Source organism: Alosa sapidissima, chromosome 8, assembly GCF_018492685.1.
Source record: "Alosa sapidissima isolate fAloSap1 chromosome 8, fAloSap1.pri, whole genome shotgun sequence".
Classification (NCBI taxonomy): domain Eukaryota; kingdom Metazoa; phylum Chordata; class Actinopteri; order Clupeiformes; family Clupeidae; genus Alosa; species Alosa sapidissima.
In genome coordinates, this window is record NC_055964.1 from 17,027,586 (window position 1) to 17,044,711 (window position 17,126).

The 17,126-nt window shown below is 47.3% G+C and overlaps 1 protein-coding gene across 10 annotated transcripts in view; it reads right to left on the bottom strand.

Annotated features, from left to right (window-relative positions):
• fbrsl1 (fibrosin-like 1) overlaps positions 1–17,126 on the bottom strand; it is a 235,266-nt gene that overhangs the window by 17,732 nt on the left and 200,408 nt on the right. For all 10 annotated transcript variants that reach the window (XM_042100135.1, XM_042100138.1, XM_042100139.1 and 7 more), the window contains one exon: positions 15,840–15,888. In XM_042100135.1, coding sequence (XP_041956069.1) covers positions 15,840–15,888 — 49 coding nt within the window. The remainder of the gene's footprint in view (positions 1–15,839; positions 15,889–17,126) is intronic.

A 17,126-nucleotide genomic window follows, 5' to 3' on the forward strand; every position in this document is an offset into this window, starting at 1 on the left:
TTTATACCTAATGAAGCCTTTTTGACAAACAGATGTGTACTTCAGCAGCAGCACCAATACAAGTTAGAAAACAAAGCTGGAGAGGGAGATGCCAAATATGAAGGACCAAAGTGAACAAGGAAAAAAAACTAGAGACCATCTCCATCAATGGCTCTTATCTCCACACTTTTCATGGAGCCAGGATTTCAGGCATCTCACTACAACTCCAATTAAATGCGTCCAACATCCCAGCTCACTTCAGCCTCAAACGATGGCCAAAGCAAGCTGCTAAAAGCTGGGGGAGTTAAATGCAAAAGCTTTTAACGAAATATCCCAAGGCTTAATAGAGCCTACTTAATCTTTCAAGGGTTCTAACACCAATAAATGGGTGATAAAAAGCTATGCTGAGATTTTAAACTTGTCGTCCCCCCTTGCCTTTTGAAAGAAAAATATATCCGGGAAAGGTGTCAGGAATGCAATGAATTTGTGTGGTGAAATAGAGAACTATAACAGGTTAAAATAAAAACGGAGCCTGGTGTTGGGCTCAGCTCTCAATAAAAAGGAAAAGACAGGGCGGAGGGAAGAAAAGGGGAATATTTTCAGTCTAATGTCGCCCATCGCTGACGTTACCTAGGAAACCGAGCTGCTAGACACATTGTGTTTGGCGAGACCTTAGTGGGAGGCCAAGCGCTGGATGACTAGGGCCACGTTACTTAGGGGCAAAATGAGCTGGGGGGTTATCTTAATGATGATTCTAATGGGATATAATGGTGGCAGCCAACGCCGAGCGATTGGCCGAGCCCTCTGCTCATTAAACTGGCCCGACAGGCGTGGGGGCTGGCCTGGCAGTGTCCTTCCTACCGCGTGTAATGAGGAGCCGGCGTGATTGATTGGAATGTGACCCCTAATCAGGTTGGAGGAAATGCAACACAATCCCAATTACCTTCCGAATTCCTGCCGACAGCGGCAAAGTGCCACTGCAGACTGTCAGACTCAGAGGCTTAAAATATGGACGCATTGGCACAAGGGCAGAGGAGGAAATGGAGTCCAAATACGCATCTATGTGTCAAAACCAGTCTTGCTTGTTGTCTCCACTTATTAGCGAATTAATTGACACAATGTGACACACACCAGTGACACACTGTATGAAATCTAGTTACTGAATATATCGATAAATTAGGCCCTGCCGCTAGCTGCTAGCATGGTATTTAAAGCAAAAATGGTGCCAAAAACTTTCTTTGTGATTGACACAATGGCCCCACAACTCAAAGACACATGATGAACCATGTGTCACAGGCAACCTGTTTCTGCCAGTCAAAACAAAATATGACAGTGTTGACCTGAAAAGAAGTTTTTACCACTAATAGAAAGAAGGAAGACAGCTGGAATGCCAAACTACTTTCCTTTGGCACTCGCTCAGTCTGTGTCAGTGTCCTACAGCTGCCTCGCGGTATGACAATTCAGTGTACTGGGAGATTACATGTCTTGCAGGCTTCATCAAACTAATTACCTCCTACTCCTAGGTGCAAAGATAATGCACAGCTACCAGCTAGCCACCTACGTGTGAACTGAGAGAACAGGACCCCGAGCCACAGAAACAGATGTTATGGGTAATCTCCTACAATGAGCCTTACAAAGACAAGCATGGGGAAGAGACACGAGGGCACTATGACACTAAAACCCCTGATGGGTCTGTGACAGAGGAGAGAATGACACTCCCTTGGGGGGTGTTGGCATCCCTGTTCACCAGATGACACTTCACTTGAGTATTGATTTTTTTCCCCCGGTCTCTTTCCTCCACTGCTTTTGTTATCCAAGTTGTTCTGCTTTTTTTTACAACGGGGATGTGGCCCTTCTCCGCGCATGCGCCTAGCACGGCACAGCCTGTGTGTGTGTGTGTGTGTGTGTGTGTGTGTGGTGGAGGTGTGTGTGTGTGTGTGGGGGGGGGGGGGGTATGTTCCAGTGCCGTAGACCACTTTCCAGGGTGCCTCTGTGACTGATGTTTCCAGAGGGACCTCGGGCGACCCCCGAGTCGTCCCGCAGCTGTCCTCCCTCTCTAGTACCCTTCACATCTGACCCCATTTGTCCGGGGGGGTGACAGCGGCGACGAAGAGGATCGTCCGTTTGGAACATCTGGAGTGCTGGCGCCTCCCCGTAGCCCCGGTGTCGTGATGAAAGACCCAGCAGATGGTCGGCCATGCCAGCAACCACGCCGGCTCACCTTGCTGCAGTCCATCCATCTTCACAGCAGCCATAGCACCCTGCCATTTCCCAGGCTGGGCTGAACCCTCGCGTGTTACTTTTTCAAAGCCCATTACAGAGGCGGCGCTATCGCAGTTTTACGCGTGCATCCTATTTGCACTATTTGATATTTGCCGAGGCAGTGTTAAGTGTTTCCATTAGCAAGGCTCCTGCCGGCGCATGCCTGTACCCCTCTGGTAACGCGATTAGCTTCTTTGCCTTGACTCTCCCCCCTACAATTTGTCAACCGAAATGATCTGAGGACCGGAGCCCGCCGATGCAAATGAGGCGTGCTTGTGATATACCTGGCCTACAGTGGCACTGCAAACTGTGCTTATGTTGGGAAAGCGGCATGCAAATGGCATTTTAAGATTAGACATCTGGGTATGTAAATCACTGCAGTGTCCGGAGGGGCTTCGGCAAGCCTACTGCGGCGCGAAAAAAGAAGCCAGCCACTGGGTGTTCTCATTTACAAGGCAAACGCTGCGGTCTGCTCGCATCAGCGCCCTGCCAGAACATAAACAGAAACGTTCACAAAAAAAGAGGAATGGAGGGAGGGAAAGAAGGGGGATGGAGGGCACAAAATAAATAAATAAAAAATGAAGAAGCCTGTGTCTTGAAAGACTCTGCAGAGAAACGCATATGGCATGGAACACAGAACCCCTTCATCTTCTCTCCCTGGCTTGGCTCGGGAGTGACGAGAAAGCCGCCTATCCTTGCGAGAGCAACACATGAGGTTGTGCGTTGTGACTATTCCAACAACTGCTCTGCGCCAGTGTGTAATTTACGACTGTTTTTTTTTATATTTTTTATTTTAGCCTGAAAAAACAGATGACTAAAACAGACATTGGCCATGTACAAATCACAGTCCGGGAAATCAACACTTCCACAGCCACCAGACTGTTGTGTAAGTGAGAGTGTGTGTGCTTTTAAAAAAAGCTGTGTGATTTCATCTAAGTGATTTTGGAAGATGATGAATGTCGGGAGTGCGCTGCCACAAATTGTCGGGCTAATCATCAAATCAAAGTCACATTGGAAGTACGGGCAGCTTTTGTTTGCCTCAAACAATATCATCATAAGTGTTTTTTTTTGTTTTCCTTTGGAAACAGGTTTGAGCTGCCGTCTATTCCTATATCAGGTTTTTGAAACGAGAGAAGCGACAGGACCAGGCAGCCAGAATATTGCAGGGAGGTTGGGGACAGCTGGCACACTTCAATTAGTTATTTCCACTGCAGCTGACAAAAGGACTGCATGGCAACAGAATGCAAAGGGTGTTAAGCTGTAACACGTTTGCTGTCAAAGCCTACACATAAATTGTGAACACCTAATGTTCATTTCTGAGAGCTGGCAGCTTTGCCCGCTATGAATCAGTGTTGTCTCATGCTGGGCCAGGATTCAAACCGTGGCCATATGGCAGCAGCAGCATATGCCACCCTCGCTCGCTCTCTCCCTCCCTCCCCCTCCCTCCCTCTCCCATGGCACATGTGCTTCTTGACTGACGGGACGGCAGACTCAAATCGGCCGCCTTACGTACATGTATGTGCGCCCCTGCTGACTGACTAATCTAGTCGGAGCCGTGAGGTGGGTCCCTACGGTTAAGAGCCATTTGTCCAGGAGGGTGGTTATCTCTCACACTAACACACACACACAGAGTTCCAGAATGAAAAAACTTTCCACACCAGAGAAATAGCTGTTCCCAGCCAGGGTGGAGCATGAGTGTGTAGTATCTGTCCTAGTGTCTCACTGGAGAGCTGTTCTGGTTGTTAAGCAGCCATGTGCTTTGGCAGGAGGCTGTTCCCTCCTGCTTCATCAGTGGCCCCTGCGGTCATTTGGGGTCATCGTTATGGGGGCTTTATTGCCGCAAAGCTGGAGATCTTTGTGTGTCCGCAGAGCCCTATGGAGAGTCATGGTCCAGACGCTCGCCTGACACCACCCCGCCTAAAACCTGGAATGTGACCCTGTTCACGAGCTGAATTGACCCGTGGTGGATACGGCCAACCTGCAGACTATAGCCCAGCTCAGGGGAGGAGCGCGGCGAACTTGACAGGGCAGACCATAGGTAGTTGTGGCCGCGGCGGTGGGGGCCAGGAAGCATTTCAACACCCCCCCCCCCCCCCCCCCCCCGAAAACCATTTGTGCGGAGCTGCAGCCCACAAAAGCCTTATCATTCCATTAATTAGTGCGAATTGCTCACCCACCGGACTGGAGAGCCACAGCGGCAGCTGTCTCGATTGATTACGGCGGAGGATGCGGCGCCACAATTATCTAGATGACTGGAGACAACGGCTGCCACATCTAATAAAGCCTGCTGCTCCTGTTTGCCGTCGCGGCAGTGGCGGAGGAGGAGGAGGCACAGGGCTGTGCCACCACGACACTCCGGCTCCTGTAAAGATACCTCCAAGACCCTTTCAGCATCCCTCCACGGGGCTTCATGGCGCTCAATATGGCCAATAATTCTTTAGCAGCGTGTCAGCTTTATTCGACTGCATAATGCCCTCACGATTTCAACAATGCTTCTTTTGTTGCCCGGCAGGAAAGCATCCTCTATTAGGACTGCCAGCTGCTTGCACCAAGATTTACAAGCTATTGACGAAGGCGAAGATGGGGGAAAAAATAGGGGGGACAAAAGGAGAAAAACAGAAAGACAAGAATGCCACCGAATGTTTAGTCTAAAAAGCCTCTTCCAAAATATATTCTTTAGGAGGTGGGGTTGAAACGTAAATAGAGACACTCTTACAGGCCCCTTCAAGAATGAGCCTGAATGCCACTCAATGGATATATAATATTATCTGTCAGTGACTAACTGATTATTTCACAATGGAAAGTAATGGCTGAGTGGAAATCCTTCAACGTCCCAAGTGGCTCGACACCAAGACTATGAGAGCCAGTATGTTTTTCTTCCTTCTCAATTCTCCAGTTCTCTACCTGCTATTGCAATCTTCCTTGCCCCTGGAGAGGCCCAGCAACAGTCGGAGCTTGACGGCTTCTCACCATTTGTCACACATCATTCACTGTTGTGACATTTGTGAGCCGAGCGCTGGAGGACCATGAAGGAACAGCGTCGATGTTTTGGGTTGGGTCGGGTTTCCGTAAGCGTTTTGTCAGCTTTTCTTTCTTCCCCCTCACATTTGTTGATACGGGACCGACTGCATTTTGTTCAGTCGCTAAGGAATGAAATCTGATTTTGTCCTTCCACTCAACCAGCACATAGCAACAACAAACTCATTACACGTTTACATTCTTGATAAATATCCTTTTAAGAAACATTAACTGAGGCAAAATGCACAGCGTATGAAAAATGCGGTCGATTAAAGTTGACATTAAAAAGGCTATTAAGTGGAAGAAAGTCTAACAGATAAGAAAGTCAACACGGTAGCCAGGCAAATACTGTAGAAAGAACCAAAACTATGGCACCATCTCATTCATCTCCTTTTAAATCATCTTACATACCATACATGCCTGGCATATAAACCTTGCATGTGTTTATCAAGGTGATTAATCGGGCCCTTATCGGATTTGTTTGTTCAACTTTCTGCCGTTCTCATACTCTTTTGATCAGCACTGCCTGTGAATGAGGGGCCCCTCGGAGAGTTAATGGCTCATTTCTCATAAACGCATTCCCACCGGCCAGTCAAAGTCTTCACAGATGGCTTCAGTGCATTATGACGCTACACTGTAAACACGCACACCAGGGCCAAGCAGGGCAAAGTTCGAGAATTTACTTCTTCATTAAGGATTTCATTGGCTAGAATTGAGCTCTTTTTCTTATTACTGTCAAAAGATATTGAAACATGAACAGAGTGAGTTGTAAAGTCATGAACGTCATGGTCATGACTGCACACTTGCCGGACAAAGCTAGAGATGCCTTCCTTATAGGTTAAATTCCTTTCGTGCAAATCTTCACATTCAAAAGAAGCAAGGAGAGGGTGTTAATACCATTTGGACAGGTATGTATGATATACATCCCTATTCAAGTGTTGACTTCTGAGACCTTCAAACTGTGACCAAGTAGCCAAGGAGGTCTGGTCCACTACATCTACGGTGCTGTAAGGCCAAGAATGTTCCGGAGGAAAAGCGGCCTGTTTGGAGCAACAAATGACTTGCGCGCTACTTTTAAGAACCAACGCATGAGTGTTTGGAATGGCTTAACAGACCTTTTCATGTGGCTGTCAGCTGGATTAGAACACAAAACTCTCACATTCTGAACTGACCGGCATGCCTCAAGGCTTTCACAAAAAAAAGAATGAGAATGAACGAGAGAAAGGTCGCTTAAAGAAAGGGAGAGTGTGGTAGAGAGAGAGAGAGAGAGAGAGAGAGAGAGAGAGAGAGAGAGAGAGAGGGGGAGGGGGCAAGGAGGGAGGGAAAAAAAAAAAAACTCTCCAAGGATGAGCGTACAAGGATATATCAGGTTAGCAAACATTCTTGGTGCTTCTAGGCACCCAATCCATCATCCTTGATTAGGGAGTGCTATTGAGGAGCGCGAGGGATAAGAGGGGCCAGGGAGGAGAGGCAGCGTCGGGGCAGCTAATAAGGGAGGTGAGTGGCGGAAGATGAGGACAGAGGGGACAGGGGAGAACAGGGCAGAGAGTCACGTCAGGAAAACAAATGGAGTCAAGGCCTGTCCACTGACCTGAGGGCCTGCCCTCTCATGCAAGAGCTGATGTCTCCGCGCATACCAAGCCTCTTGACGAAAACACACCGGCACATACACATGTAGACACACATGGTTCTAAACACACGCACACGCAAACACACATAAACAAGCAAATACACACTATAATACACACACACACACACACACACACACACACACACACACACACACAAAATCAGTCTTGCCAGGATGCCCTATCTGACAAGGTCAAAAGATTTGGGTCAGCCCTCCTGGCATTAAGGGGGCAGGAGCAAACAATTGTTTGTTTGTTTGGACTGGCCGTGTGTTTACACATCACTTCACAGGCATCCAAGCGGAGCAGACAAAAATGACAATAATGTGACAAGTGGCTCTTGTCTGGGCGAGGTCAGGTAGAACACCATTCAGCGCGCTAGTAAAAAGCACTTCATTTCCTTTTGCATTTACCAGACAAAAAGGCAAAATGTTTTCCGCATTACATTCAGTGCATGACCAAATGCGAGACCGTGGAAATTCTTGGTTAACTCCAAAATGCAGGCGAGGTGCTACGGCAGAATTGGATCGGAGGGGGATAGCAACTGCTTCATCTTCGCCCTGGCAGATGACACCGTGCGTAAAATTTACGTTACGAGCGTCACACTTGGCGAGTGCCATTTTTTAAAACGATTTTTTAAAAAGGGGAGCCACAGATGGCCCGTTCTCGACGAGGACCTCGTTCACCATACTTCACTCCTGACCGCACCTGCTGCAGGAGTGGCTCTGCGCCGAGGCGTACCACGTGGCTCTGTGCTGGGGCCCTGGGCAGCTAATCTAGTGTGCGGTCACTGATGGGATCTCCCCGGTTCTTCGCCACTCATCTCTATTCACTGAGACCAACACCCAATCATGCGCCAGGCCCTCAAAATAAAGCCAGTGCAGGTCTTAAAGATGAAAGGCTTCAGAACACACATGGTACTTATCTGAAATCCATGTGAGGGCACTGAATTGAAGAAGGAAATCCTGACAAATATAGATTGACTTTCCTTTTTTTCTCCTCTACAAGTTGCAGTAGAACCAGCAATTCCTTCAAGACTAAGGCTCTTTGATAACATACTCCTGTGTGAGTACTGGATGGAATTACTTTCCATGAACCCATTTTGGCAGATATGAACAGTATGGTTTGTATTTAATTTTTTTTATAAATTCTTTTTAAACAACCCCCCCCCCCCCGCAAGCCACAAATCTCTCCTGGTGAGATGCTCCTCCAAAACCCCCCTCTCGCGTTGGTCCACGTCCACGAAAAGCAAATACGGCTGGAAAACAGCCTCGCACTCTTCCCCCTCGGCCTGCGGCAGCACTAGAATAACAGCCCCGCTGCTTGGATCCCTCATTTGGATGGAAGCGCTTCGGTTACGCGGCCATTAAGAGGCCTGTCTTCAGCCCAGCATGGGGAATACGCTGGTAGCCAAAAACAACACCCAAACAGATGACCGTTTGATTAATGGCGGACCACACTGGGAAAGGGCTTTTTTTTCTTCTTTCCACATCCCAAAGACGGGCCCATGTCTGACCATATTAATTCACGTCTTAGCTAAACATGGAGGGGATTAATGACATGGTTATGATATGGTTTTGGAACAACCTCCTCTTGTAGCAGTAAATATCTCATTACTTATTTCGGCATGTGCTGACTTTGTGGGTATTACCGAAACCTTTCAGAATTAAACAGAACACACATGGAAAAACAGAGAACAAAAAACAAAATGTAAGAATATCGACTGAACCCCTAATGTATAATTTAAATTATACAAGGATTATTGCAAATTTGTAAACAAATATACAAAGACAGAATTTGGATACTGGCTGAACCAACATATTAATCTGAACTGACTACAACTGCTCATTTGCATGACTGAAATGGCTGCACAAGAAGTATACCCTTCTCTTCCCCTAAAAAAATAATGCAAAGGGTATAGTGGGGGGAGAAACGACAGAATTGCTCGTATGACTAATCTTTTACATTACAAGATTTGGATATAGTGCTTGGATATAGAGTTCAAACTCATTTTAATTATTCAGCATATGAAACAGAACTTGCAGGCAGTTTGCGGTCCAAGAATTCTAATCATTTACTTCTGTTCTGTACTTGGCAGCAAGCTTCTAAGCTTTAGGTCCATGTGAACCCCCATCCCGCAAAAGTAGAATCCATCACAAGCGTGTTTGCAATATCCATCTAGTCTGCTGCATCTTCTTTGCCAGCGTCTGAACTTTATCCAAGCTTGCATGTTTGGCCACAATCGCCTGCCATCTGGCTTCACCACTGAACGCAACAACCTCCTCTGCAAAAAAACAACATGGGCTCCGACTGCATAACACAGAAGAACAGACACTAAAAAACAGGTCTGGGATTGTCTTCAAAAAGATGCGGAAAACTCCTGTGGTGGCCCGAGAGAAAATACAAAATATATAGCGCATAGCTATAAAATAGAAACCTAAAGGTTCAAAATAATATACCAACAAATTAACTGGTATGTGATCTATGTATTAGTGTAAGAAATGGTAAGTACTGAGCACGATAAATAAACATGCAGCTGCAAATCCCCCATGAAATCTACAGGCCATATAATACTTCCACTGCCTTAGCTGTAACAAGAAAATGTATCCTCCAGGCCCGTGCCTCCACTGGTTTCTGTCTTCTAAGTTAGTCTCTGAGCCACAGCGGGGAGAGAGGTAATATCCCAAGGACTCCCTCCCTCATCAGCAAGCGTCTGATCCCGAGGCTGGCATATGACAGGTTGGGAGAGGGCCCAGGGCGTTTCACAGGGGGGCCCAGGGCTTAGTGTGCCCAGCTTCGGGTAAGCCTGCAGCAAGGCGGGCCTCTGCTCGACAGCTGCCAGAGACATAATGAATTCACTTCAGACACCCACAGACACTTGCCATCACTGTTCCAAATGAACGCTTGCCGAAAACCATCCAAAACACAGGGGGCTATGGGAGGGGGTGCGGGGGGTGCGCAGAAAGACAGACTGCACGTCTGAGCCCATTTTAGTGTGCTTGGACGGGCGCCGGTCGTCGGCAAACAGTCAGTTTCGCAAAATACCTCCCTGAGCAGGTTCATCACTGGCAGATCAAACCCTGACGCCTCCCCAAATAGAAATGTCAGACGTGGCGCACTGAGCGTCACCTTGGGGTCACCGCTCCAGGTGGGGGAGGCACATCTGCTCTAGTGATTTGTTGCGCGATGCGACCGATGGGAGAAGTTCACGCGCGGGAGGTGTCAAGGTCGATGGAATCACGCAGCAGGTAAATAAATAAATGGGGAAACGAGGAAAAACAGAAGCTCCGTCATTTAACCCCGGGTCAGGGTCACCTAAAGGCAGCGTCTGACAGGCAAAAAAACCACACAGTGTGATCAGGATCAGCCGTGACGGTGTAATCATACTATGAATGATTTCTGTTGAAGACATACCATCTTGCACTAACATACAGATGCGGCAAGCAATCACAAAAATAAGTGCATTTCTATATTCTTCATTATAAATTTAGCTTTACGACAAATTATGTGATACGTTGCTAGTCAGGGTCAGTGGTGAGCGTTCTTCTTGGCTAATGGCCTGGGGGTGCTTGTTTAACGCCCTGTCAACCAGATGAAACCTGACCAAGCCGGCCGTCTCCATAGAAACTCCACTTAAAGGTTTGCAATTCAACACTAAAGCATGCTTAATATTCAATGGCCAACCCCATGGCTGTGGCTGAGTGTTTTCAGACAGAGCCTTTGTGGGTCAGTGGCGGTTTACTCTGAACAATTAGCCAATTAGCCTTGGTTACAATCAAACAAAGAAATCTGTGTTACATAAATATAGAAATTCATGCTCCTGGGAATCTGCCATTGCATTTGCCACATTCCCCCCTCCCCATGCAGGAGAAAGCCCATCAAATGCCTCATATGAAATCAGTATGAATGCTTTTGCAATGACACGCTTGCCACTCCCTATAAATAGTACATGATGACGTGATTGTAGTTTAAAACGCCATAAATATTATAGGAGAATAAAATAATTCATGGAATAATCCAGTTAACAGGGTGTGTTTTTCTGTGCTCTTCCAGAGAGGAGCGCGCTGGCTGGAGTCAGAGCTCTGTAATTGCTTTTCCTCTCCCTGAAGCCAGCTTCCTGCCTTAAATCAAAAAAGGCAATCTCTGTCAGTAATGGCTCAATTAATTATTAAACACGTGTCTTATCTTTGCCGTATTTACTCTATCTACTTCCATCCATCAGACAAGGGGGTGGGGAAGGGGGATTGCACAAACAGCATTACCATCATCAATAAAATAGCCATTAAAAAAATAATCCATCTGGCAAGGGCAGAGTTCGGGAATTAAAAATGCTACAAACTAATTTTTGGAGGTCCCGAGTCTGAATATGACAGGCCAGACTGATAAGAGCTGGATTAATAAAGTGACAGACCAAATGCTTATGTGCACTGATCTCAGAGTGCTATGCACACAGACGAACCAGGTGAAATTAAATGACTGGGGCTCTAGTCTGGGGGGATTTGGGCCTGTCTAAAATCTGAATTTAATCAATAGAACAAATAAGCTTCGGCTTCAGGACTCGACATGGGCTGAGTAGGTGGTGATGGTGACCAGGAGCAGACACTTGTGACAAAAAACAGACCCCCTCCCCCCGCCCAAGCACCTCCAACCCCATGGCCCCCAAGCCCCCTTCCTTTCCCTACATAATACATAGTCACATGAGCCAAATGACAAACCTTCGCTAACAGCAATAAGTGCTCTGTCAATACGGCCCATCGCTCTAGATAAAGAAAGCATTTCCATCAGGCATGTGCCGGCTGGGCTTTGTCAACCAATCACTGTGGGCGCTGCTGTGAGCTTTACCAGGCTTAGATTCCTCCGCAGTGACGGGTTGTTTTTAATTTGGGCCCTCTAATCTAGCAAAATAAAGCCCCCGTGGTCTGCATTCTCACTATTACACGTCTGCGACCCCCTCATGCCCCCCCCCCCCCAACACACACACCCAGAGTCCGCCTCTCACACCCAGCTCCTGCGATTCAACAGCGGCAAAGCTGATTAGCTGGTCAAAAGGTCAACCTCTATTCATTATTTAATGGGCGAAAGGCCACAAACACCGCGGCGCTGAGGTTAGCAATACATCACAATGACCTGGCCTGTGGAGAGCCAGCGCATACAAACACACTCTCATCAACTGGATCTGGCCCCAATCCCCTGACCCCTGCCTCTTCCCTTTTCTCCCCCTCTCTCACACTCTCTTTTATTTATCTATTTACTTATTTATTTATTTATTTATGTATTTATCTATCTATGTTTTATTGCAGTGTGCACACAGCAGGTAGTGTTCACAGCTGAATTTCATACTCTCCTGTGTGGATGGCTGTGTGAATGGAGAGAAGCACTAGCTAGCTAGCTTTAACGTTACACATTAGCGCTCGGGCCTTTTAATTGACATGCAGCAAACAACGGCGGTGGAACAAAGGGCACTCAGGACCTATTGAATCGTGGGGCTGCAGACAGAGTGCTTGATTAGCGATTCGACGCGGGGACCCGGAGCTGTGTAGCACATAATGAGAGCTTAGAGAACGAAGCGCAAGCTCATCAGGCCAAGGGGGTGGACTCAGCAGCCAGCCTCTGGGGGACTGAGTCCCTGACAATGGCATCGTGGAGAAAAAAAATGGACACACACACACACACACACACACACACACACACACACACACACACACACACACACACACACACACACACACACACACACACACACAATGTTGTCTCCCAGCTGTATATAAACTGTACACATTGTTTACGTTTAAATATACATACAATAAGTATTCATACACGATTAGTGTTTTCTAGCGCAATTTTGTCAATCTGTTTGTTTGCGTTAATGTGGTCTTTCCCCAAGTTTGACATGGTGCAAAATTGAAACAGGCCACATAGTCTCATCTGTGCAATGCTAAACCTTATCCCTAATTTTGGCCAAAGAGAAAGTGGAATGAGGCATTTTCATTTCCATTTGGTGGAGGTTGTGGCCAAGCGAATGTGTGTGTGAGTGTGTGTGCATTTTTTTTATTCATTCTTCTCACACTCCTTCTTCCTTTGTTCCACTGGACTAATCCTGTATGTGTGGGCCGGTAAGTTTAATGGAAACAATTTATTAAGTCCGGCTTAAAATGCCATCTGCTGCTAAGCCTCCCAAAGCCGCTAAGCTCCTGGTTTTGCCCCGGAGCTTGCTGTGTTCACGCTTACTGTAATGCGCTGTTTAAAATGAGCACAACGGGTCAAAATTAATCAGGATTACAATGGCATAAATCCACTTCAGAAATGGGTTTTCGGCAATCTTTCTCTCCTACCCCAAGATGCCCCAGGTTTGCCCGGACCTCACACAAAAATGGACGGCGTCCGAGTACTCCCAAGTCCCAGTCGGATCTCCAAACTCGTCTGAAGTCCAGACATTCTTTCCCCTGACTTTAATCAAAGCCACTGGAACTGTACATCTATAAATGTGAACAATGAAAGGTATGCACATCTATTCTTATTGCATGAGTCATACACATGGCCCTGAGTTAATAACACCCAAAACAAAGAAGAGAACCTTACCTCCGCACCAAATTTCCTAGTCTTAATAAACACATCCAAGTCATGCATTGTGTTTCTCCTGCTTGTGCACTGTTCAGAGGAAAAGCCAGTGACAGGGCCAACCTCCAATCTGACAATACTTCTGCGGGCCAAGCCATCTGAGGCTCCGAAAATCGCTGGGATTTAGATTGGTCCCGGAGGAATCCACTAGCAGACGGGTAATGGGACGCATACGCTGGGCCCGTAAAAAAGAAGGAAAAGCAGCCCAGGGCACCGCGGCATTCCACAGACAAACCCGCTTAGCACACATTCAATAACACAGTGGGGAGAGAGAGAGAGAGAGCCATGGGGAAGAATGACGGGAAGAAGAATTGAAACAGGCAAAACACAGCCTGTAGTGTCCAAGGCCACAATGGAGCCCACGTCAACCATTTGGAACGGCTAGCATGATAATACAATCTCAGCTCGTCACCAAATCACCTTATCCTAAGAGACCTGTCTCTGGCTTTTCCTTTCCCCTCATCCCCCTCTCTCTCCACCTCCCACAATCTCTCGCTCTAATCCTAATCTGCAGCCCCCCCCCCCCCAAGCAGTTCTTCAACACTAGCCTGGTGATCCCTGTGAAAAACAGGCAAAGGATGCTGATGGGATTGCCTGGATGTAATTCTCTGAGCCTAATCCCTGAGCCTTGTGTGTACGGGTTGGCCACATTAGCAGGATTTTCGGATGATTCCTTCGCCCACTGACATACCCACTCCAACCCCCCCCCCCCCACACACACACACACACTCACTCATAGAGTTGATAAGTGTGTAAGTGTGTGCATGAGGTAGGGATGGGGTAATTCACAATAGATAAATAATAAACAATGCTTTTAACAAAAGCTGTGATCCAGGCAAGTGAAGGAAAGTGAATATGATATTGCGTCTGGATGGTCTTTGAAAACACAAGATCATCACTCTGCAGCCCTGGGCTCAACTTTATCTCTTTGGTCTGTTACCTCACCCCTTAACTATACCCTCCCCCCCCCGCCCACCCGCCCCCATCCTCACAGGGAGCGTCACACAAAGCCTTCTAAGGAATCGGCGATACAGCATTCTCACTTAGCCAGACAAACAACATGTGTAAGCATCCAGGGCAAATAAAACACACCATGTCTGAGATCTAATATAAACCTAAGCCTCGCTTCCAAGAATTACAGTTGCTGGGGAAATGACAAGGGCTTTGACTAGAAAGCTTTTCATTGTTGTTTTTACCCCTGCACCCCCCCCCCCCCCCCCTCTCTCACAAGGGCATACCAGATCCTACTATTTCCATGCTGGCCGGCAGACAAGTCTCCTGCTCAGAAAACTGCTCCCCACTTTAAATAAATAGTCCTTGTGCTGCATCTATTAATGGGCCAGGCATGTGCCCAGGGGGTACAGTCACTGCGGTCTGCTGCCTTTCATCGCGGGACGTACCCCCCCCCCCAAACACACACACACACACACTTCTCCCTGTTACAACCCCAACACCCCCATCACTAGTCCTCTCATTTAGACACACAGTGTCTAAAGGGAGCCTGGCGTACAGGTGCAGCAGCCCTCCCCAGCCAATAACCCTGACCTGAGCTTTAACGCTGAGTGAGTGTGTGTGTGTGTGTGTGTGTGTGTGTGTGTGTGTGTGTGAGAGAGAGAGAGGTTAAGACCCCGTCCCTGCCTGCCATTAGCGTCAAGCCTGCTGTCAGGGAGCTGGTATGGCCTGGGGTGAATTCCCCATTTGTGGCTGCCGTGCAGGAAGCATGTGGCTCTGGGCTTTAGAGAGCAAGAGAGAGGGGGATAGCCTTAATGAACCAGACGGTGGGAAGGGTAATACCTTTGGCTTGTATGGTCGTGGAAACAGCCTCCCCCGCCCCATGTATGGAGCACAGCGGAGGGAGCATCAGGGAGCTATGCACTAGATAGCCTCCGGTTATTTCAGCTCGGAAGTATCAAACATTGCAGCAGTGGAGGTAGGGGAAGCTCAAGAGCACATGCATCAAAACCAGTAGCAACAAAGCAGCATTTAAGATACATGCTCCTTTGTTTTATCCCTTTACAGCCAAGACATTGTTATGTTTTCGTTTACATTGTTGAAGTATTTTGTTTATTGTTTTGTATTATTGTTTATTGTTGAAATGTATTCCAATAATAATAATGTTAAATGATGTTAAATGTTGAGGATAGATTAAATATGTGAATATTGGTATATGTCAGTATTTTCTTAGGATCACAAGTACACATTTGGTCAATGTTATCAATGTGATAACAATAAAGGAAGTGGTCAAGGAAGAGTTACAGGAGCCACTGGTGCTGATGCACATGTAATTAGAAAGTGAATGAAGAAAATAAATAAATATGTGATCCACATCCTTACCTTTAGCTGCAGTCGGTGAGAAAAGTTTCTCTGATCCTACATCAGAAGCCTGCAGAAACAGAGGACATAACATATTAATGAAAGGAACTACAGATAAAGAGGAGACACAAAGACAGGCTGAGAGGAAGAGGAGACCGACAGCTCTACCAAGTCGACAAAGATTATACATTTATTCAGACACCTTCCACTAGCACCGCCATTTCATCCAGCCCATGCTTCACAGCTGAGGTGGAAATCCGCACGGCCAGACGGCCACTCATGGTGTATTCAGGAGCCGGGCTGAGCCCATCCCTGTATCATAAGATTTTCAGAAGGGCTGCCGTGTACCTCAGAGTCTCACCTCACAAAAGCAGCAGCTCCTGTCCACACCCCCCCCCCCCCCCCACACACACACACATACACACCCAGGTCCAACCAACCATCCTGCTCACAGCCAGACCTGCTGTCTCCCAGCCTTCCAGAGGAAGCAGACGTGACATTGGGGGGCACTGTTGTGCCACCCGACAGCCTCCTGGAGCAGAGGAGGCAAGGCGGTGAGCTGGAGACGAGGGAGCAGAGCGGAGCTGTCAGGAGGCAGACGAGAGAGCCGCTAATGACCCACAGGCCCTTTGGAAGCCCAGTGGATGTGTGGGCATAGGCTCCAGGCATTCCTTCTCTGGCTCCAAAAACAATACAAAAGACCTAGACCTTATGCACAATGGTGCTGTTGTTTCCAAACAGAATAAAACAATCACATTTGAGAATCATGTAGGGCCTGTATTAATGCAAACTACTAGTCACGAAAGTGCTAAAATTGTCATTGTATCGGCACCAGGCTGGTAAACAGTGTTCGTACATTTGAGAGCAACAAAATATTGCAGGCTATTGCCTTGGACACGATTGGCTCATTCTCTCTCTTGGGGAGATATTTGTAATGGAATCAAGCATTTCATTACAGCTGGGTGTGAAACGCACAAGTGTGGGCCGCCTGGCTGCAGACAAACGGCTTCGAGGAAAGGATCCCCACAAAACTGACAGCCGAGACGTCTAGACTAAACATTTGGGCCATTTTTTCCTCCCCTTTCCCTCACGTGTATGTGTAAGTTCTGGCGAGCCGCTTGAAAAAGAAAAACACACACCATACGTTTACATAAATACACATCCACCAGCAAGACACTCATTTTTTTCTTAAACACAGCAACCAACCTCATAAATCAAGCTCAGACAACACATTGTGCACTGTGCAAGAGGAGGCAGCTAGCTCATACGCTGGAGAAGATAACGCCAACATCAAACATCCCAATTATC